Source organism: Maylandia zebra, linkage group LG5 (genome assembly GCF_041146795.1).
Source record: "Maylandia zebra isolate NMK-2024a linkage group LG5, Mzebra_GT3a, whole genome shotgun sequence".
NCBI lineage: Eukaryota > Metazoa > Chordata > Actinopteri > Cichliformes > Cichlidae > Maylandia > Maylandia zebra.
This window is the reverse complement of record NC_135171.1, coordinates 36,205,857-36,229,433: the sequence shown is the minus strand read 5'-3', so window position 1 is coordinate 36,229,433 and position 23,577 is coordinate 36,205,857. Positions and strand designations below refer to the sequence as shown.

Genomic DNA, 23,577 nt, shown 5'->3' with positions numbered 1-23,577 from the left:
TGTCAAAGCGCTGTGAACTCCATTCAACACGAAGCATGACTGTCTCTGTTCGGTGTTATGAGCAGGAGAACAACCCTCATTTTAAATTACAGCGCATACCACCTCATGTTGTGAAAATCTTTTTCATTTAGTCTCTACCAGGAAAAAGCACTGTAGCAACAGTGAAACATATTACATTTGGTTTGGGCATAAATCAAAAATACATCTCCAGCTGAATATTAACGCAGTGCTCCCAAAGAAGTAATGTAACATTTCATTTTTTTATTCATGGATCAGCTTATGTTATTCCCATCATCAAGCGACAAAATCTTGTTCATTATCATAGACAAAGCTTGACCTTGTGGAATTTTTAAAAAATCCATTAAGCTTTACCACCAATTATGGTTTGAAATAGTGCCCATGCTCATGACAAACAACTCTGTCGTCAGTGTCCACAAAGTCATTCACAGATTTACTGTCAGGCACAGGAAGAGAAGGGTATGCCTTTGTCTTTCTCCGTCTCTGGTTTTCACTTCTTCAGCTTGGGGATAAACTTATTCATGTTTGCTAGTGCAAAACGAGTTGTCCAAAATTCTTACAATAAAACAATATATGAACCTGGTCATGATATTACTGCTTCTGCTCAACATCACATATGAATTCAGGACTCTACCTTAGTATTTTGCAGTAATTCAATTTTGAAAAAACAGAAGCTGTCCTCTTCACTCTCAGTGTCCTACAACAATGATCTCACAAGTGGCTGTCAGTAGTGCTTAATTTTAGCGCTCTATAATTTGGATGCTTGTACCACTGATGGCCCATTGCTCAACAGGGGTCATCAATGGGCCACTTTTTCGCTGCGCGGGGCCATACTGTTTAATTGAGGTTATGTTGTATCAGTGAATGACTGTGAGCAGGCACTAGAGGTTGATGGTAGCTGTCAAATTAAGGCATAGCATAAATGATTTCCACAGTGTTTTTCTTCTGTTTCATTTCTGTGTGCATTGATGCACGCAAATTACTGCTTCTTTGTCATGTTTTTTCTTATTTGTTTGCAGGGGAAATGAGAGGTGGAACATGGTAAAATTGATCCATTTTTCACTTTGAAAAAAATTGCAGCAGATGAAGATTTATTTATTTACACTAAATAGTAGGTGTGGAGGATCATCAGCCTGAAAGCAGCATTCTGAACATTGTTTTCTACATGATCGCTCTGCCACCACATATAACCCTAATTGTTTAACAGACCGATTAAAGTAATTGTCTGAAATGAAATATTCCCATCCTGTAAATAATGAGCTGCTTTCCTGCACTCCATGGAGACTGGTATGCCACAGTTAAGCTGTCAGTTTCATAAAACTAAGATGATATTGTGAGAGCTTTCTAGCTGCTCTTCTGATGATGCTGACATGTATGTACACCTTTTTTTAAGGTGAACGGTAGATATCCACTTGTTGCTGCATCTGTGTTATTAATGTTTCTTCTGCCAGAAAAACGTGTGTACCTGCAAAATTCTTAAAATCCATCTTTTTAGATGTGACAGAGGTACAACTAAGGTTGTGTCTTGCTTCTTTAACAACCTTAACTGCATTTAATACTTTGAGTGAGAAAATAAGGAATAACAGGATGTTTAATATTACAATCTGACAAAGTGGATTTTGTAAGCTCAAGGTAAGCAGTTTGAAAAAAGAATTCTTATAGAGAAAAAGAACAACCTAAAATGTTACTTTTTTTTTAATTTAATGAGGCAAAATCCTTTTTGTGATATTGAATTTGCAAAACCTAAGTACATTAGACTTGTGTGTTAGTTGTGCACATGTGTGTATTTTGTGATCAATGTTGACTAAGTGTAGAATCTTTCTGTCCAGGTATGAGATTCGGGACCCACACCTGGTGGAGGAAAATGTCCTGCAAATCCTAAAGGAGAGAGCGGACTTTGACAGCTATAAGCCTCGGCCTTTCAACATGCGTGAATTTTATGACCGGACAGGCCACGACATTAAGGACATGCTGCTTTCCTGCTCATATAGAGGGGAGGAATGTGCAGCTGAAGACTTCAAAGCGGTGAGTTGCGCACGTAAACAGAATCAGCTGAGACCTATGGGTCATCTAATCATGCTAGTGATACAAAATGGGCCTTTATATAGTTTACTGTGCCGTGAAGTTTAGCTGAGCGCTGTTCACTGAAGTCTGCTTTTGGGAATTGACTTTGCAAATATATTAAAAGGAGAGATTTACAGAGACAGCGCTTTATCATAATTTCAATCGATGGTGCTCCATCCTTCCAGATTCTTCCATCCCCCTTCAGAATTGGACAGTAAACCATTATATAGTTTACTGAGCCCTGGGTCATTGCCACAACACGTTCCATGTAAGTACAAAGTTAGAACAAATTGACGCTGTGAAATATTTTCTGTCTTTATCCTATTTACTGAATGCTTTCAGATACAGTTATTACCTGAAAGCTTTGTGACCTTAGTATTTGTGATAAAGTATACGAACTGATCTTGTAAAGCTGCAATACAACTGTGTAACCGCGGGTGACAGTAGTTAATGTACTTTTTTTGTTGTTTCAGCCGAGTAAGAGCCAGAATTACTGATTATATAATAACTGATTCTCACACTACAGCTGTCAATCTCACTAAATTCTGGTAATACAATAAAAGTTTTGCCAACACTATGAAGTTTAAGGCTATGACACTGTCTCTTTCACTTGCTGAAGAATGCTAAAATGTAGAAAGAAGACATTTGTGTCTTTTGTTTAATATTAATTTGATTTTTTTTGCTTATTTTATAGTTTCGTACTGCACTGTTTTTCAAAACTTTTTTGCCCGACAATATCTGCCTATTCCAGCTGGAAACAGAGCTTATAAGTGCACTGACATTTACCAGTGCTGTCTGTGCCACAGTACGGTCTAACAGAACTTAAGAGCTGATCGATATTTCTTAAGACATTTGTAGTTTTTAGTGACAACTTACCCACAGTTAGCTGATTTTATAAGTGTGAAAAATGTGATTATGTGTAGACAGATCCTGTGTACTGTTCTGTTTAGACTTCACTTGCAGTCTGAGGTCTATTGACAGTGCACATGATAAGCTGTAGTTAAAAGAATCAGTGTATAGACAAAAGCGGAGCTGTAACATAATTTCCAAATCATCAACGATTTTGTGAAAAATATAATAAGCAATTGCACTTTTATTCAGCTTTTTTAGGGTTGTCTCCATTTGTAAACAATGTACCCGCTGACTATACCAGAAGGCTAGAAAAATTGGTTATTGCCCGCAGAGGCTAAGTCATCAAACTAGCGATAGGTTCCCATGTTGTTATCCGAGTACCTCTGACAGTGGTTACCGTAAATGAAAGAAGCAGATTTTAAATTATGCCATGAAAATTTGACAATATCAGGGCCTTAACTGATTGAGAATAAGAATAAGAGAAAAAGAGCACCAAAGGATTGTAGGTAGAGACAATGCAGCTTGAGCAAGAAGAAATGTGGTGGGATGACAGTTGCAAAGAACACACACACACACACACACACACACACACACACACACACACACACACACACACACACACACACACACAAAAACACAATAAGACACATACATACAAATTTTGCACATTACAAACAGTGGCAGCCTACTGTAGGAGTAGGAACTAGTCTTAAAAGAACAACTATCCAACAGATGCTCATGCAGGTGGCAAGTGAGGATGACACTGTATTAATAAATTGATATCGCCTGAGAATCCTGTCTTGAAAGCGATCTAATACATCCTCAGAATGTGTTGGAAAGAAGCCATGATTAAGCTTAGTAAAATCAGCCCTCAGTCCAACTCTTACATTCTTTGTCCTCCAGTGTTTCTTTATTGTGGAATTTTTAATGTGTTTTTCCCCCAAGTGCTATAAAACCATGTAGTTGAGAGGTGGGCTGCATGCTCACATGGTGTGGCTGCTCTAATGTGCTGATGTGTTCACATTTACTGTAGTTAGTTGCGCTTATAGCAGATGGTACTTCACAGCGCTCTGCTGTACATTTGTACGGTTGTAGACCTGGATAGAACAGCTCAGCAGAGAGCACTAATGGTGTGGAAAGAAGCTTCAGCATGTTAGGAAAGGGTAAGGTAACCAGTCTCACCAGCCTCCACCTCCAAATCCCAGAGTATGGAAGCATTAAAGCTGTGATTAACGCTGTTGGCAGCTTCTGGTTGTTTTATAGCTAGCACAGGCAGTGTGGCTCACTAGGTAGTCCCTGGGTGTTGAAGATAGCCAGAGATAAAAGATCACTGCTACCTACTGTGGGAGCAGTTTGCTGACAAAAATGGTAGATAAACAACAGTAGTACGTAAGGCAGCTTTTTCCAAAAGAATCTGCAGTGTAGTACAGTCAGATTTTCTCATAGATCCAGAAACTTGAACATATTAGAGTTCTTTAGTGTATCAGAATTTATTTCATGTTGTTTTTCAGTTAAGGTTCAGGTGTTGAGTCCAACATTATCCAGTCAGAAGTATTGTGTCCTTGTCAAAAGTCACTGGTGTCATTATCCAAATACCAAATACCCTGTGGGATCCAGTACAATATAATTTTTAAATATTGCTGCTGGAAATATTAAAAATTAGTGACTAATTATCTCGTATCATGTTTCACTGCTGCAACTTTGTCCTTCAGAAAAACATCTGCCAACTTGGAATGCAGATGGTTTAGCTCAGATGATATTAAAGAAGAAAATTTCACATGAAAATGAATATCAATTGATGGCCTACGGCCTCTGAACCGTAGCTGCATGAGATAATATAAAACCATAAAAAGGGAGCAAAATACAAAGACCATAATTTGATAGTTTATGGGTTTGTTTTTAATTGAAGGTGCGATAAATGGATTTCGAAAGTATGCGATCGCTCCCTAGAGAGGCGGCCTTTGCATTTCACCTACAACAAGGACACTAAAGCTAAAACCATCCAAAATATATTGAATGGCTATAATACACTACAGTAAGACAACTGATATTGCACGAACACTATGGATTGCATGTGCCATCTTACTTCTATTTTTACTTTGATACAATGTACGGCATTTTAAGAGCAAAACTACCAAGCATACAGTTTGTCTTACTGCATCCCAGTGGAATTCCCTACAGATAATATGTTGATCGGCAATGTCACAACCTCTAAGTTATTCAATTTTGAACTCTTTAAGACACCCACATCCAACTTCAGTCACCAGGGAGAACTTTGACAGGCTCATAACTTTGCTATCAAAACTCAAAACTGAAGCTTGGGGGCTGACAGAAAGTGTAAGAGAGAGACAGACATTACATGAGAGAAAAAATAGGAAGAAGAAAGAACGAGAGAAAAAGAGCCAGATAAGCAGAAACTGAGGCCCAGGTAACAACAAAGTCCTTGGGATAAAACTAAACATAATGGTCGAGTACTGCGGAGAGGCTCAAAGACACAAAACAACAGCTGCCACAGCAGGAGCAGCAATAGAAGTACTATTGGTACACACAGGCTTGTGCTCATTTTAACCTCTTGGAAACTGCAGAGCTCCATTGTAGGGCTGGGTATCGTCACTGATTTCTAGAATCAATTCGATTTGTTTTTTTGTTTGTTTGTTTTTTTTTTTTCTCCATACAGGTGACCCAGGAGTTCTTTTTTTTTCTCTCTCTTCCCCCCCCTTCTCACCGTCTCTTCTCCCCTTTGGTTTTCTTTCTTTCTCTCCCCCTCTTTCTCTCATTCATTCCCCCTGTCCTATTTATTTAAAAAAAATAAATAAATAAATAAATAAATAAATGACAAAGGATGAACTGAAGCTCTGCCATCACGTAATGTCGCATACTGCTGTTTCTGATGTCATTTAGAAAAAAAAAAAAAAAATAGAATCAATTCGATTCCGATTCACAAGGTCCCGAATCGATTCAATCAATTCAATTTGAATCTGGGAAATTTTGCCTTTGACAGTCAGAAATATTATAATTCAGATCAGTACATTTACATATTTTTGTATCTACAAAAGGGAAGCTGACACTTGTGAGACTTTATCAAAGGTGTGAGCATCACAGCAGATGTCTTTGTGTCAAAGTAGCTGAAGATAAACATGAAGGTGATTTTCCTGGCCTGGAATTTTTAAAAATATTCTCCAGTACATCAAAAACGAAAGAAAACTTTTAATCAACATATGAACATTACCTCTGAAGTGACAGCGGTTTTAGTACAGACATGGCTAAGCGTTTTGCATTTTGCATAATTTTAAAAAGTTTAAATTTGGTCAGTAGCCCATTGAACGGCAGAAATTAGGTTTTCTTTTCGGAAGTAAGTAAAAGGGAATAAAAACAGCGGCCGACAGCGCTGTAAACAACGGTAGACTTGTGCGTAACAAGCAAGCGACTAATGCAGAAAACAGATTTTTAGATGGGAAACTGTTCTTGAAGTACAGAGAGAGAGAGAGAGCTGTGCATGAAGTGTGATTTTTATTGTGGTGGAAGCAAAAAAGCAAAAGTCAGAGGGAATCCATGACGATGTTTATGTGAAGCGTAGTTTGGATCTTCTTTTGCTGCCGGTTCGGTCAATATTGTTTGGGCAGAGATCAAACTAACAGCTTTACCCGATCGTGTCCGTAGGGTGAGAAAGGCAACATCTCACTGATTGTGATCCACGGGTCCGCGCTTTGTGTTTATGTCGTTGTGCAGAATCTGTGTTCCTGCTCTCATTTACTGTTTTAGCTGTTTGGTGGTTGTCAAAATTTTGTGAGGTTTCACCTGAGACTCTGGCATTTTGGGCAAAATAAATTTATATAAAAAAATCAATTCAGGATTTTAATGAATCGATATCACGTTATCCAAGCCAGAATCGATTTTAATCGATAATCAAAACCCACCCTTACTCCATTGTATGTCTTTTACAGCTCCCCGTTTGTTTTCCAAAACACAATTAAATATGGCACCTGTCCTTCCTTTCCACTTGTATCTTTTTGAGTCGAGAAGGACAGAAAATATTATAAATAAATGAGGTCATGATAGTCATAAATGAAGAGCTATCTTTGAACAGATCTTTGGTTATAAATAAAAAGATTTTGATTAGTTATCAAGTTGTCATAGTAGTTCTTAATACATTAGCTTCTACCCTTTTAATACACAGTAGTGTTCCTCAAAAATGTTGAGCAGACCCTCAGTGCCTTATATTTTGCTTCCAAGGAGCCAGGCTTTATTTTTTAAAGAGGTCTTAAACAAATTATTCAGACTTTTCAGACTTCAAAGCTTTACTTTGGACATTGGCTACTTTTTCACTCATTTTCGGTCTAATCCTTGTACCTGACCATTGTTCCTTGTTTAAGTGACTTTAAACTGAACAATAAATTTTTCAAGCATAAAAAGGCGTCTAATTTAAGGGAAAAATGGTGTTGTCTGCATATTACAGACAACTTAACAAAGACCTGGTTTTAAATAGTCTTTAGGCTGCCTGATACAAAACACACATTTTTACCTCCATTTCTTTAGCTGAATCTATAAAAACTGACTAAGTTTAAACAATGAACTGTTAGCTGATAACCTGACATATCTTGGCATGGTATGCAGTGTAACCTTAAAATATCTGAGGAAACTGAATAAGTTGAGGGCAAAGAAGTGAAAGGCATAAAAAACAAATATCTACTGCAGATAAACAAAATCTGAAAACCATGTTACAAAGATAAAAATCAACAAAGGCCTGACATTGGATCTGAGAGATGCACCTGGGCCTTTAATTGATTAACCTCATCAGAAATGGTTTCAGTGGAAGGCTGACGAATTAATTAAGAGAAACAGGTATGGTTTGGCCAAGGTATGCCAAATTACACGTGAATTACGCATGAATTTAAATTTTAAAAGTTAGGAAAGAGACACAACAGTCAGTGTCTACAGACATAAATAAAACACGAGTGAGGCTCTGTCATGCTTTCGGTCTAGCCAGCCATTGGTTTTTAGGATCTTCTCAAAATGAATAGACTCATGAATGTAGAAGAATATGTTCAGTAGTAGAGTACATTCATGCTATATCCTGGAAAGTTTATACATTCATGTTATAGTACAGTGGAACCCCAACTTACGAAATTAATCCGTTCCCGAGGGTCTTTCGTAAATCAAAGCACCCATCGCGCCTTTTGAACGAGGCGATGCTGAACGATAGGCTATAGGCTAATTGCTAACTAGAACAACAATACGTCGTTCAAGTGGAACAGCGAAGCGCAAGTACGGAAGCCAAGGGGTTGTCACATGATTCGGAAGGCATTGTGGGCATTGTAGGCTCAGCCAATCAGAGCCAGCGGATTTCGTTACACGGGCATTTTGCCGTAACACGGGCAGAAATATTGCCGTTCAGTGCCTTCGTAACTTGAATTTTTCGTGACATGGGGTATTCGTAAGTCGGGTTCCACTGTATCTGGAAAGTGTCCGACTGGCAACAGCTTCATTTTTGATCATGGTCATGATCCCAAACACTTTGCCAGTGCAATGAAAGCATACCTGGATAAAAAACACACAATGGAACACTATAGCTCATGGAATGGTCTCTCCGAAGCCCAGACCTCAAAATTACTGAAGCATTGGGGGACCGTCTTGACAGAGAACAGAAAGAAGCGCTTTGAATAGCCAGGAAAACTATTCCTGAAGATTTCTTAAAGAAATTACAAGAAATCTTAAGAGAGTTTAGGCTGTTTTGGTCATACCGACTTTCAAACTCATTAAAAGTGTACAAATCCTGATTTTGCCCTGTATACTGTATTTCAAATTTTCCAAATAATACATAAGAAGTAATACATAAAGAAATGAGGGGTTGCTAAATACTTTAAATTTAAATTTTTACAGTAGTGCAGATTCCAAACACAACAGTACTTTCAGGCAGTCACTATAGTGGATGGATGTGCAAATTAGATTTTTAGCTTGGATATGCTTCCTGACACAACCTTCCCATTTATCCAGTCATGTGACACTCCAAGACTTGGTTCGTGTCTCCTACCAATCTTGAACTGGGGAACTTTCACATAGGAAATCGTAAGGAAATAAACCACCACACCACGGAGCCTACAGCCTCTAAATAAAGAAATAAAATAAATTATTTCAAAAATGTTTTTATTAACAAAAATTATACAATTACACTGTGTGAGCATGGTGCATGTAAAAACAAAACAAAACTTTCATTTGCGAAAATGTGTAAAAACAAGAGGACTATCATTTAATACTATTAACAGCACAGTCTGCCCGTACGTGGTGTTGACTGTCAGTGTAAGAGATCTGAGGATGATCTGATGATCTCAGCTCTAAGGATTAATTTTTGAGTTGAAGTACATTTTTGGATATTTAATACTGAGAAAACATGTCAGACTTAAAAAAAAAAAACAACCCACAGACACACAATATTACAGTACTTCAATAGTGCCTAGCCGGCACTTGCCTCTCAAGAGAAAATCTTTTAGAAAAGATCCTTCATGCAACTGTGGTTAAGTTATGTCACATTGCAGTGTTGTGTCAGATAAGCAAAAAGAAAAAAACCCTAAGTACTCTGAAATATTTGTGAGGTGATATTTGTGTTAAATTCTAAGTTATGGAGTTTTTCAAGATCATTTCAGTCATTTTAGCTTAAATTACTGACAGATCACACTTCATTTACTGCAAATCTTCTAGCTGAGAACCCACTTTTGTGTAACCCAGACTCTTGCATAATTGCCATGGTCATTCTATTGAGCTGTTGGCTCCATTTCAGCTGTCCATTGACCCCCAGAGTCCACCCTTGGTGGGACGGAGACGTGTGGCTAATGAGGTGTAATCAATACAGAAAACCTCAGAGACGCCCGCCGATGGATTGGATTTACGCAAACAGCAATCTAAAGGATAGGTGGGGCTTGTTAAGTCTTTTTTTAAAAAAAAAATATTGTTGCTCTTCACAAACAGAAATGGCAAGAATTATTGATGGCTGTAGTCGTTCCTCCTTCTAATCTATATTAAGTACTCCACACAAGCAATGAGCATGTCCCTTCTTAGGCTGAAGTTCCATTACTTGTGTTACCAGGGGTGTATTTCATTCTTCAACCATGAACATAAAATATACTGCTAATCCTGAGTCGGTTTAGAGTTGGGGCTAGTTTAAGGCATCTAATTCCTTAGCTTTATTAGTTATGTAATCCAGTTTAATTAGATAATCTTTTAAATTTGAATACTGTTGAGACTGCAAGTCTTTTTAGGTAACTGGCATCTATAATAGCAGAATTTCAGCGGTGCTTTAATCTGCCATTCCTCATAAACTGTTTTTGACACATCTCACCTTTGATCCACCACGTTTTATTCATTGTTATTCCAGTCTTATCCATCAGCTCAAAGCCGATGATTCTGCTGTTCTTTTTGGCCGGACGATTCCCACATTTTTCCTCCTGAGGCTAAATCAATCAATTTGCTATTACCCTAGAACTCAGAGACATGGATCAATTAGGTTTTTGCTGAGTAATGAATGAATGCCTAATGTAAAAATCTCCTCTTTGAATGTAAAAAGCTACTGGCTCTCCTTTGATGGCTTTTAGGTTCATGGTGATTTACTGTCCTCACTTCTCAAGTCAAATAAAATTTTACAATGTGTCAATTCACAATATTTGATCCCGATCTCTCCGAGCACCTCGCTCACTCTTTTCATTTTTAAACTTGAATGTGCATTATGTTGTCAAACATCCAAAAAAAAGGCAAATTATTGGTAAGTTACATTTTAACTGCTTTCTGAGTAATATTGTATAAAGCTAAGATGTCATAGTGACGACCCAGAATAGCATATTCCACCTAACATGACTTCCTCCATTGCTTATGTTATGTTGGCCTTTCCAGCGGGGCATGGAAGAAATAGATTTCCTTTCAAAGGGCTTTAGAGAAGGCTAAGCATGTGCCCTGCCCCCAGCACACATACATACACACATACTCCTTTCATCTGACCTCTTTTTTGTCATTTTATTTACACAAAGAAGGACTTTTTTTGACAATTTAGGCTCCTACTGCGTGAGGTACTCTTTGGACAAAAGGTGAAAAAGAGGAGGGAAACAGATTAAACCAACTCCAAAGCATGGAGAGATCTGAGAATCCATTTATTCCATGTGACCTGCCAGTGCTCCTAGCGTTACAAAATTATTTTTAATAATGAGTCGGGTGGGCAAGCTACGCAGTGGGGGAGAGAGTGAAAGAATGGAAGAAAGAGATGGAAAGAACTTATCCTTTAAAGAATCGATTATAAACAGTTTGGTTCAGATCAGAAGCATCTGATGACTGTGCAAAGCTTTGGAATGAGAGGAAAGAGGGGGCAGGAAACTGGAATATGTGTGTGTGCCAATGGAAGAGTCTATGTTTGGCTCTTGGTTTGTGGTGCTGGGCTGCCAGGGAGAAGTATACCCACCGTGACAGACCAGGAGCCAGAGCGCACTAGCTGAATGTAAAACAGGGTGTTCCTTAACTCTATGCTTAGATCTTTCGCCTGCATGTGTGTAAAGCTTTTGCAGTACTTCAGTGCACAGAGAGTGAATATTCGGTTCAGATTGTGCTGACAGGCTGAGTGATTATTCACCTAGCACTGACAGGTGGCACACTGCTGCATTAGTCAGCTAATTACCATCCAGAGTAATATTAGTGGGGCTGACTGTTTTTTTTCCTTGTCTTTTTCTCTTTACCATCATTTTATAATTTATTAATATTTCATGGGAAACCTGTTACAGTCTGCATTGGTAGATTTGGCAAATTGTATTCATCATTATTGCTTTTGAATTCATTACTGGAAAACATGATTAATGGTTTTGGCATTTAAAATTGATTCTGATAATTACAGTAGCTGATTGATGACTGCGAAACAGAATATGTGCCATTTTCTGCAATAGCATGATGTACCTTTTGTCTTTGCTGTATTATCAGATATGTTACTTCAGATAGTGAGAGACAGACAGGTCAAAAATATGTTTCTTTCTTTCAGAGATGACAGGGTACAGCTATCGCCTTGTGTTTCAGTGTCTAGGGATGGAGTGAAAAAGCAGTTTGAACACCACCAGGGTCCCGCTGGGACAGAGTTTTCATCTTACCAGCCAATGTCTTGATTATTTTTTTCCTTCTCTTGTCTCTTGGGTAAATTCCCTAACCCGTCGACTTCCTTTGAGATCAGTATTTTTTAAGTCAGTGGACAAAAAAAAAAAATACTAGTTGTGTTAAAAAAAATTCAGTCATTGTAGACCTTTTAGTATTTTTTGTTTGTAAGCATGTAGGTGGGTACATATGTGAAGCCAGGTCTATGCCACTTCAGCTCGATTCTTATACTCTTTTATTGATGTTGAGGTAATCTTGCAATTAGATCTTCAAGTGGTTTGCCGTTGCACCTGGAGTTGAGAGTTTATATATTGCTAATCAATAGTCTGTGATAATGAGCTTCGAGGACTACTTCTGATAAAAAGACACAGTAACGGAACATGATTATAGAAAAAAAGCTGGTGGGCTCTTTTATCTTCAATAGAAGGTTAATGGCCTACAGCTTACTGCAGTAGTGTCTTGGATACAGATATTTTAGGATGACAAAAAAATATTTAACATATTCAGAAGTGAATCAGATTAATAATATATATGAAACTTGTTGATTTACCTGAAACTGTGACTAACAATGAGAAGGAAGGCAGTAATGCATTGTGAATGATGAAAGTGCCCATTGGTCTGTGAAGCATCATGTTGGTATCACAACGTCAACATTTTAGCTGTCGTCTGGGGCTTTGGAGCCAGAATTGACCTTGTACAAGGAGGTGGGGTTGTCAACTAAAGCTAGCAAGTCTGGTTAGCAAGTGTAAGTGCTAAGGAGTCCACCTCAGGGTTTGATTGATGGGTCCCCTTATATTTCTTGATGCATCTTGATGCTACGTCCAGATGAACAGAATCAACTCTTGGACGTCCCCTTATATTGGCAGTGCAGAAGGGACACTGGGCTTGCTCTTTCCTGTTTTATTCTGGGGCTGGTACAAAAATCACAGCATACAGTCATCATTAACAGTATGTTATGCAATTGCATAACATACTGTCTACTTATGGGGTCTACTTATTTTTTCATGGTACTGCATTAAGTACTTTGAAAACTTTCTTTTTCAGATGACTGAGTACATTGGACAGTCAGAGAACTAACTATAAAAATATTTAAATTTTACTAACCAAAACTACTTTTTTTATGCTTGGTTTTTTTGTTTTTTACATTTTTCCCTTGTTGATTTTCCTCTTAATTTTCAAAAACAGTAGGTCTGTCGGGTTTGGTTAACTGGTGATTCTAAACTGGCTTAAGATGTCAGTGGGAGTATGAATGGTTGTCTGTCTCTCTATGTTGGCCCTGTGCTGACAGGCTGGTGACCTCTCCAGGGTGTAGCCACCTCTTGCCCTATGTCAGCTGGGAAAGACTCCGGGCCCCCAGTTTACACGTGGAGCAGAGCAGATACCCATTTTGAAGGGGTGTGACAGGATCAGCCAAATCTTTTAAATAATGATTTATGTTTAAATTATTTGTGACTCACTTAATTCTATTTTATTTTATTTTATTTTATGTAAGTCTTCCTTTTGGTTTGGTGGGAAGATGGTCCCTTCAAGTCAGTGGCAGAGAAGATCATGGAACAGTCATGTATTTGCTCCATGAAAAGGGCTTCATTATACACTAGGAAAAAAGCATCATTATACTGATAAGACCTACTTACTTGTCTTTGTTGAATACATCTGTGATTTTCTCCCTCAAAAGTGTTATGAAGCTCTCATTTTGAAGTGTTTGCAGCACCTGAACTCACATGTCGAAGATGTCCCAGTTAGTCAGTGAGTCAGCCGGTAAATCAAAGTTATGAATGAATTAATAAAAGAGGCTTTTGATTTATTTCTGAAATGCAGGCATGTCACTCAACAATCAGACAACCTCCGTGTGTCCTTATTGTTTTCTGTTCACCCACCACATCCTGAAGGCAACAGCTCATCTTTTGTTTATTGCATGATTTTCTAGTTTTTGGTTATAAATTTCAGAGTTGCAACCTTTTAAAAATAGGCCATTATGAAAACTGGCCTCTTTTTCATCTGCCAGTAACTGAGGGAAAAGACAGGTAAGAAACAAAGATTCAGAAATGATCTAGAAATAGGACAACAGTCAGTTAAATTTCCCAGGTACTACATCTAGATACCATAAACATTTTCATTTGTAGATAAAGAGCAAGTTCTCAACTTAAAAAAAAAACATTGTAAGATTAAAATTTTCACATTGTTACCCATGTTTTGTAAAGACTTTTATTCTTTAGTTTTTTCTAACACAACCATATATAAATATATACAGGGTGGGCCATTTATATGGATACAGCGTAATAACATGGGAATGGTTGGTGATATTAAAGTCCTGTTTGTGGCACATTAGTATATGTGAGGGGGCAAACTCCTCAAGATGGGTGGTGACCATGGTAGCCATGTAGAAGTCGGCCATCTTGGATACAACTTTTGTTTTTTCAATAGGAAGAGGGCCATGTGACACATCAAACTTATTGGTAATGTCACAAGAAAAACAATGGTGTGCTTGGTTTCAACATAACTTTATTCTTTCATGAGTTATTTACAAGTTTCTCACCACTTATAAAATGTGTTCAGTGTGCTGCCCATTGTGTTGGTGTGTCAATACAACCCTCTTCTCCCACTCTTCACACACTGATAGCAACACCGCAGGAGAAATGCCAGCATAGGCATCCAGTATCCATAGTTTCAGGTGCTGCACATCTCGTATCTTCACACCATAGACAATTGCCTTCAGATGACCCCAAAGATAAAAGTCTAAGGGGGTCAGATCGGGAGACCTTGGGGGCCATTCAACTGGCCCACGATGACCAATCCACTTTCCAGGAAACTGTTCATCTAGGAATGCTCGGACCTGGCACCCATAATGTGGTGGTGCACCATCTTGCCGGAAAAACTCAGGGAACGTGCCAGCTTCAGTGCATAGAGAGGGAAACGCATCATCATGTAGCAATTTCAAATATCCAGTGGCCTTGAGGTTTCCATTGATGAAGAATGGAGCCACTATTGTTGTACCCCATATACCACACCAAACCACTTCTTGGAGGGATCCATCCAATGTGGGTTAGTGTCAGACCAATAGCGGTGGTTTTGTTTGTTAACTTCACCATTCACATAAAAGTTTGCCTCATCACTGAACAAAATCTTCTGCGTGAACTGAGGGTCCTGTTCCAGTTTTTGTTTTGCCCATTCTGCAAATTCTATGCGCCGATCTGGGTCATCCTCGTTGAGATGCTGCAGTAGCTGGAGTTTGTAAGGGTGCCATTTGTGAGTAGCTAATATCCGCCGAAGGGATGTTCGACTAATGCCACTCTCCAGTGACATGCGGCGAGTGCTACGCTGTGGGCTCTTGCTGAATGAAGCTAGGACAGCCACTGATGTTTCTTCATTAGTGACAGTTTTCTTGCGTCCACATTTTGGCAAATCCAACACTGAACCAGTTTCACGAAACTTAGCAAGCAGTTTGCTAACTGTAGCATGGGAGATGGGTGGTCTTGTAGGGTGTCTTGCATTGAAATCTGCTGCAATGACCCGGTTACTGCGTTCACCAGATATCAACACAATTTCGATCTGCTCCTCACGTGTTAACCTCTTCGACATCGCAATGGCTGTGAACAAAGAGAAACTTGTAAATAACTCATGAAAGAATAAAGTTATGTTGAAACCAAGCACACCATTGTTTTTCTTGTGACATTACCAATAAGTTTGATGTGTCACATGGCCCTCTTCCTATTGAAAAAACAAAAGTTGTATCCAAGATGGCCGACTTCTACATGGCTACCATGGTCACCACCCATCTTGAGGAGTTTGCCCCTCACATATACTAATGTGCCACAAACAGGACTTTAATATCACCAACCATTCCCATGTTACTACGGTGTATCCATATAAATGGCCCACCCTGTATATGCATTGATGAAAAGCAATGTTAAAAACAATTTTAACTTAATACAAAATCTATTATTATGGCTAAATATTTAAATAAAAATAAAAAGCTGCCCTTCCCATTTGGAACAGTTTTAAAGTGAAGAATGTCAAGCGGAGTGAAGACACTGACTCGGTGTTTCAGAGGGCATGGGTTTATTGCTGCTGGATCAGAGATTCATCAGGAAACCTGCATGCCATCCAGTAGTATTTCAGTATTCAGCGTCTGCCTGCAGGATCTTAAAGCTTAAGATTAAGATGAGAGCACTTTTTTTTCCCCCCCATCCTCATCTGTATGCTGTTAGAATGTGTTTTTTTAAAATCTTTTTGGTCAACAACATTGTCTAATTGATATAACAGACATCAGCACACATGCACTTGAACCCCTCCAACTTTGGTGCTGCATCCTGCATTTTTCTTTTCTGACATCTTTCATCTGAAGGTTTCTGTCAGTCATTATCTCTTTTTAAGTCAAGTTTCCTAAGCTTACCCTCTTTATCTCACTATTCCCCAGTGATGAATTTTTTTAACCAACAGTAAGGATTGCTGAGAGAAGTTAAAAGCATCAGAAATCACTTACAGATTGCTGAGTGTACACTTCCCACCAGCCCAGTTCTCAGTGTGCCGACCGCAGAAAGGTGCAGCCAGCATATTCATGCAGTCCATCTAATTTATGGCTCTATTCAGTATTAAATATATGTGTACGTGGGTGTGAGGTTCGGTGTGTGTATGTGTGCATCTGAACAGGTCACACTCAGTAAAAATTCCAAATTAAATATCCAGCTTTGAGAGCCCCTGCAATACAGCTTCTGCTGACCTGCAACTCTGTTTTTTAAACTTCCCAAAAGCAAAGTTCATACTTTTTTTTTTTTATCTCTTTAGGTTGTGCACTTATCAAAAAGTTGCTAGTTTGTAATTTACTAAACTAGAGCAGGTCTGCCTCTGCTTTTAAATATACCAATCAGCCACTACATTAATACCACCTTCCCTAATACTGACCATTGTAACAACAACAAAATAAAATAAAAAATCTTGACATCTTCTTTTCTAGCAGCAGATTCTTTGAGTTAGATAAGCTGCAGGGTCTAGGGGTTTGAAGGGCCTGGTCAGTCCTTTGGCTTTATTGTAAGGTTATCTATATATTGGGCCGCACTGAAGGAGTGTGGCCCACACATATTTTAAGGGCTGCTTTTGTCATACAGGCTAGAAATTGTGCTTGTGTAGTGTGCTAACTGTGGCTTCTGCAGCATTTCCCCTCTTAATATAGAAAAGTAATTCTGTTCTCAAGCCAAACTGACAGTTACAATGAATGTGCCAGGCCTAGGTTACAAATCAGTAGACAAGAGGTGACAGCAGAGTGGACCCTGTTAAAATACTGCTGCTGTACCCTTATTCTGTCACTGAGTTTATGTTCGTGCTTACCCAAGGAGCAACCAGCTGGACTGATAAGTACAGAGATTATTGTTTATGGAAGGAAAGAGGAATGCTGTATTGGAGAGAGGATGGCACTGCCTAAAAACATATGGCATACAAGCATTATCTCACTCTTTAAATGTAACCTTATGGGTAGTTTCTGTTGGCCCTGTTCTAATTCTCTATCAAAATACCAAAAGGGAAAAAAGCACGCTCACCTCAAAACAGACTAATGAGCACTGATGAACTCACTAAATGATTATTAATGACAATGTTGCTTACTTTCTTTCAGTGACCTTGAATTAATTAATTGAGTTATTTCAATGCATTAAAAAACAAAGAACAAACAGATTTTTACTTGATGAACCCTCACAAACCTCATAAATAAAACTGATTAATGGGTGTTTACTACAAAGGAATTTGTATGTGTGATTTTATTTTAGCGTTCCCAGCATTTCAGTGAAGTTGTGAACACTAATCCAATGTCTAGCGTCTAACCAAAGTTTCCTATAAGTTTTCTTTCTATGTTGTGTGATTGGCCGGTAAATGTGTCCGTAATGAAAGGTCAGAACTCTCAATTTTAAAAGGCCACCTTACTTGATTGGCTTCTTACTGTTCTTGTCTGGAGGGTTTTAGCCCCTTTATGAATCGTGGAATCTAAAGACAAGCTGTTGCTTTTGAAGTGATGTATCGGCACATAGAAGACTGTTTTTCACAGTTAGATTCATAGTTTTTTTTTATATATCTCTGACTGATTTGTTTCATTTTTTCACCTTAAAGATGCTCGCCCTCACTTGCACTCTTTGAGCTTTTATTAAATATACACTTTGAATCAACTTTAGATGTTACAGCTACTTAAGCTATTGTAAAATAAAAAGGGACCAGGTGTCCACTTTCTCATTAGTCCATTGTTTTTTGTTTCATTTTGAGCCTCTAAAAATGGGGGACTTTGGATATAAATTGCTGTAATTCCTAAATACCTCATGTGAATCTTTCTTAAACCTTATTAATTAAAACTGAAAGCCTGCACTTTAACATTGACTGATTTAAATCATCTGCGTTGAAATACAAAGGCAAAAACTACAACAAAACTGGGTGTTTGCCCAAAAAGTGATGGAGCTAACTGTATATGTCATATTTGCCATGAGCCATGAGCAATTTACATTTTTTAAACTGAAACTGGATTACAGTAGCGCTGCTTATATAGTACAGTCTCACTTGAATATTAGCACCATTGCCAAAATGGGATATTGATTTGATTACTGCAGTTTTTAATATTGCAGTGCTGTGATTAGTTTTTCCATATAAAAACACTGTTCCTTGAAAAAAGGACTTTCAAATACTGGATGCAGTATAATGATAGCAATTGTGCACAAAGTAGATCCATGGAAATTGTATTTTGGCAATATGTTATATTTTTTGTTTTACACATCTTCAAAAAGACTCTATTTGTATTCTCTATTTGTTAGAATTTGTTATGCTCCAGGTACACAGCAACCCTTGGTTAAGCACAAATAGCGTACATGATTTTGATTCAAAATGTCAGTGTGTGTCAGTAAAGCTACTCTGGTATGAAAAAAAAGAAGTTATTATTCAGTTGTATAACTTAGAGTAACTTTTAACACTATTCTATGATGTGAAAGAAAATGATTTTTGGAATATTTTGTTAATAGTGAGGATAGGGTTAACAAAACATTTCCCCCATGTAATCCTACAGAACACACCTGGCAGCTTGTCCAGAGTTGTTCTACCTTTTAAGCTCTGGCACCTGCAGTGGGCTCCAGGTCTCCTTAAGAAGCTGACTTAGATAAGTACTGTACTTAAGAGTGAACAGATTCCCTTGATAGTCATCACCTTTTCACTTGGCATTACTAATAAGACTTAGGCCTTTATTAGATCACACAAAAGCCTTAATTTTTCAATTCAGAACTCTGATGGAGTCACATCTAGGAAAATCGCTTTGTCAAACAGGCTGTCAGAAATGGTTGGTTGGTACAGAGGCTTAGAGGATCACATCTTTTTTTGTATTATTTTGATTGTACTGTGATACACATGTCTGTGTGTAACAGTACCTTATCCTTAATACACAGTAAGGAGACAGCCTCTTTTCTGGTTCAAAGGCTTTAGTCAGGAAGCAGAGCTTCACTTCATGTGTTGAAGAAATAAAAAGCAGCCACTTAACACCGTTGTGCATGACTTCATCCTCCAGATTATGTTCAGCCAACTGGAAGTTGAAAGCTAAGGTTTGCCTAGTTGAAGAGAAGGGCAATGATGGTCTTCCCACCTGCGTGTGAGTGTGGGAGTTTATCCAATCCATGATTATGTTATCTGTCCAGAAATGATCTTGTAGGCAGTTTGATATTTTTTAATATACATCTATTCATTTAAAGGTGTAGGTATAGATCTACTATAGCTAAACTGTAGAAAACTGCGCACTAAAAATCCCATTTTGAGTGTTTTATTTAATAGCATTTTATTTAGCCCTAAAAAGCACTGAAAAAAGATGTGGGCTGTTGTTCCCATCAAACACACTGATCTGGTCTTTATCTCATCCACTCTCAAAGAGCATGCTTGATTACATCTTAGTGAACATGTGAATATACAATGTGTGTGTCCTCATATGCATCATAACATGAATGTATATTCCAAAAGCTCTCAGTAGGAGTGCCACTAGTCTATGCACTCTAACTTGAAATGGGCCTCAGATACTCAGGAAGGGACAAGACCTCACACATTTTGCAGGAGTGAAGAGAGTAGCAGTAAACAGCCATTACTATGCGCTGTCACAGTCTGGACTGGCCTTACAATTACTGCCTGTCTTTTGGTCCAAGTGGGCTCTGCTTGCCCATTAGTGATATGTATTAAAATGTGGCCTACCAAAAGGCATCCGTTTTTGCAGTTAATCTGGTCTTAATGAACTTTATAGGTTCATTGAGCAATGAGGCTGAGAAGAACATTAGGGAAGATGGTAACTGACAGTGGCTCCTGAGTCTTCTTCGTCAACATCCTGTTCTTGTCTATTACTGGGAAAAGGTTGGTAACACTTTATAATGGCCATAGACAATAGAAAGTTTGTAAATTGATAATCCAGTTTCCTGAATTAACTGTTATTTTAATGGTGGCAAGAAAGTTAATAATTTATATTGTTCACTAGTCAAGAGTTTATGATGCATATCATAGGCAGTGTGTCTAATGAAAATGAATGTTTATTATTAGCGTCTTTTATCTCGGTTAATTTGGGCAACTTCTCGTCTTCCTCGGTACCTGTACGCTGTGGTGTGCCTCAAGGATTAGGCCCTATTCTCTTCTCATTATATCTGCTCCCTCTTGGAGCAATTTTTGAGAAGTATAATATTGCCTTTCATTGGTATGCTGATAATATACAGATTTAGTTTGAGATTACTGATGATCTTGCTATGTCTTTTCATTATTTTCGCGAATACATGCGTGAGGTTAAAGATTGGTTCAAGAGTAATTCTCTTGTCCTGAACGAAAAAAAAAAAAGGAGATTGTGGTGTTCGATAGTAAAATCCCCCGCGACCAATTGTGTGCTGCTCTGCTCCCCTTCTGATTATGCCAGTAACCTGGGCATATTACTGGATAGCTCGTTTAAATTTGACAAGCAAGTGTCTGCCGTAGTTTTCATCAGCTGCGCCTCATTTCAAAGGCTAAGTGCTATATTCCGCATAAAGACTTGGAGAAACTTATTCACGTATTCGTGACTTCCAGGTTGGACTACTGCAACTCTCTTTACATTGGCATTTCCTTCTCCCTTCTTCTTAAATTGCAGACTGTCCAGAATGCGGCAGCACGCCTTTTGACGGGTAGCAGGAAATTTTTCCTCCATCACTCCTGTTCTTGCTGGCTTGCACTGGCTGCCAGTTAAGTACCATATTCAATTTAAAACACTACTCTTCACGTACAAAATGATCAATAATTTGGTGCTGAGCTACCTCAAGTAGCTTCTTAGGTTACATCAGCAAAAGTAACATTTAATATATGGAATTATGTGTTTGTTAATTATTAATGGTATTCTAGTTCTAAAAAAAATATCTGAAAATAACCAAACAGCTATATAAAGTCGTGCTGTCGTGGGAAGTGTTAACTGCATTAACGTGGCAAATTTCCATTAGCGAGTTAACATGGATCGCCCCGTGTGAGGGGCTGCACAGCGCTAAGGCATTAATGAGCTAACCGCGTTAACGCGTTGACGCCGTGCAGCTCTAACATGGGGCGATCCGCGTTAACTCGGGTTAATGCGGTTATGGAGTTAACGTCGTTTTAACGAGATTAACGCTGAAAGCACTAATCTAAAGTGAACGTAAATAACAAGTAAAGTCAAAACTAAATATTGAGTTAAATTAATGCATCATTTTTGAACTGTAAAAAAACAACAGAACTACTACCTAACGCATGAATAGCTATGAATTTATTAACAATAAGTAGTGTAAAGTCTTACCAAAAGGTTTCATTTCCTGGCAATATTTGTGATAATATCTGCCTCGACTTTAGTGTTGCTTGGGGTGAAACCAAGGATGTTATGTGCACATTATGTTTTTCTTATTAAAAGAAAAGAGCCTTTATACAGCCCAAATGAGTCCCTACTACTTGAATATGTGTCAGCAGTGTGAATCTGAAGGTTCAATCAATGTAAACTGCTAACACGGATATGTGCGACTAGTTGATTAGACGTTTAAACACTCCTGCCCTTGCCCTTAATTGGTGCCAAAAATCTTAGTTGGTAAAAGGCATTATCCCCAGTTTTATTAAAAAACAACAACAGGTAGCAGTTCAAAGATGTTAGAACATCACTAGCCGCTGCCTGGGGGCTGCAACCCTGAGAGAAAGCTGCAACCCCCTCGCTCTCAGTCTCTTTGTAAATTAAATAAACTGCTTTGCAGCTGGCTAAATGTAAGCTTTATCAAAATTAATAGAGATGAAAAATAAATACGCATAAAGTATTTGTTCAGCCAGTGTTTAATTCATCCAGGTAGTCTAACTTTTTTTCATGTTTACACAACTAAAAGAACATCCATAATTGTGTGCTTGTAAAATTTGAAGAAATTAAAGATAAGCTGAATAAACAAAAGCATCAAAAAACATTCTCACTTATGTTTGAAACACACTTCATGCATGGGCATCCATCACTTTACCAGACAATACGAGTGCTTGTCTAAGTGACTATTATTAGCTGAGGCAAGAGAAGCTTTGCTGTTTCCCAACGTGATTGCGGAGTATAAATCACGTTACAATTTATTTATTTTTGGTTGTCCGTTCTGTCTTGGCAAGACATTACATACGGATAAGAGAAGGTAAGAGAATTGAGGCAGTAAATAAAGGAATGACTACTGCACAGGAGAGAAAATTATGAAAGTAATTTTAATAATATTTCAAAAAAAAATTCCTGTAAAACAGCTACTGTGAAACAATTCCTTCTCTTCTGGGAAACCATTCCCACTTCCATAGGCGACACTGAATGAAGACACTAAAACCAAAATCCTCTCAGTGGCCATCAGTAAAATAACAGTAAGGCTGTAAGCACGGAGAAAGATGGAAACAGGAAAAAGAAACAAGCTGAACAGGATGATGAAAAGGTTTTTTCATTTATATTGAGAATGTCATCAGTGATGGCAGGATGTCATCACCCTCAGACCATTTTAAAGCACATATTTTTGCCCCGAGTAAGGGTTCAAATAGATTTTCTATTTTTATCTCATAACTATGATAGTTTTTTTTAAAGCGATGTACACAATTCAGTCGCTATGAAAGCTTGTTCTTTTCCTTCCACACTGCTGAATATTGTCTTTATTTTACTAAGTGCACTATAAGTTCTAATAAATGTTGTATCATGGGAATACAGGGATTTTCAAGAAAGAAATGGTGTTATAAAATGTTTATAATACAATTTCACAAGAGGTGTTTCACAGAAGTAAACACCTCTTTGCTTTTGCGCAGTATAGTGAAAAAATGTCAAATGTTGCTAAAATCAATATCCTCTCCCAGGTGTTCACTCACTGACTCCAAACACTCTAAGCACTTCGTTTAGCATTTAGTGTAGGAGACATCTCCAGACTGAATTCAGCTATGACCTTGCACAGCACTGGTAAAGAAATGATAAGTATCAATTCGCAATACCTAAACTTGGTTGAAAGTGGCAGAGTGACCCACAATTCTCGACAGAATTGTTAGATATGAGCATTATCTTGATTTGCC

General features: G+C 38.1%; 1 protein-coding gene across 1 annotated transcript in view; it reads left to right on the top strand.

Annotated features, from left to right (window-relative positions):
- asic1b (acid-sensing (proton-gated) ion channel 1b) overlaps positions 1-23,577 on the top strand; it is a 181,375-nt gene that overhangs the window by 6,402 nt on the left and 151,396 nt on the right. Inside the window, exon 2 of the mRNA XM_004547622.3 lies at positions 1,848-2,043. Coding sequence (XP_004547679.1) covers positions 1,848-2,043 — 196 coding nt within the window. The remainder of the gene's footprint in view (positions 1-1,847; positions 2,044-23,577) is intronic.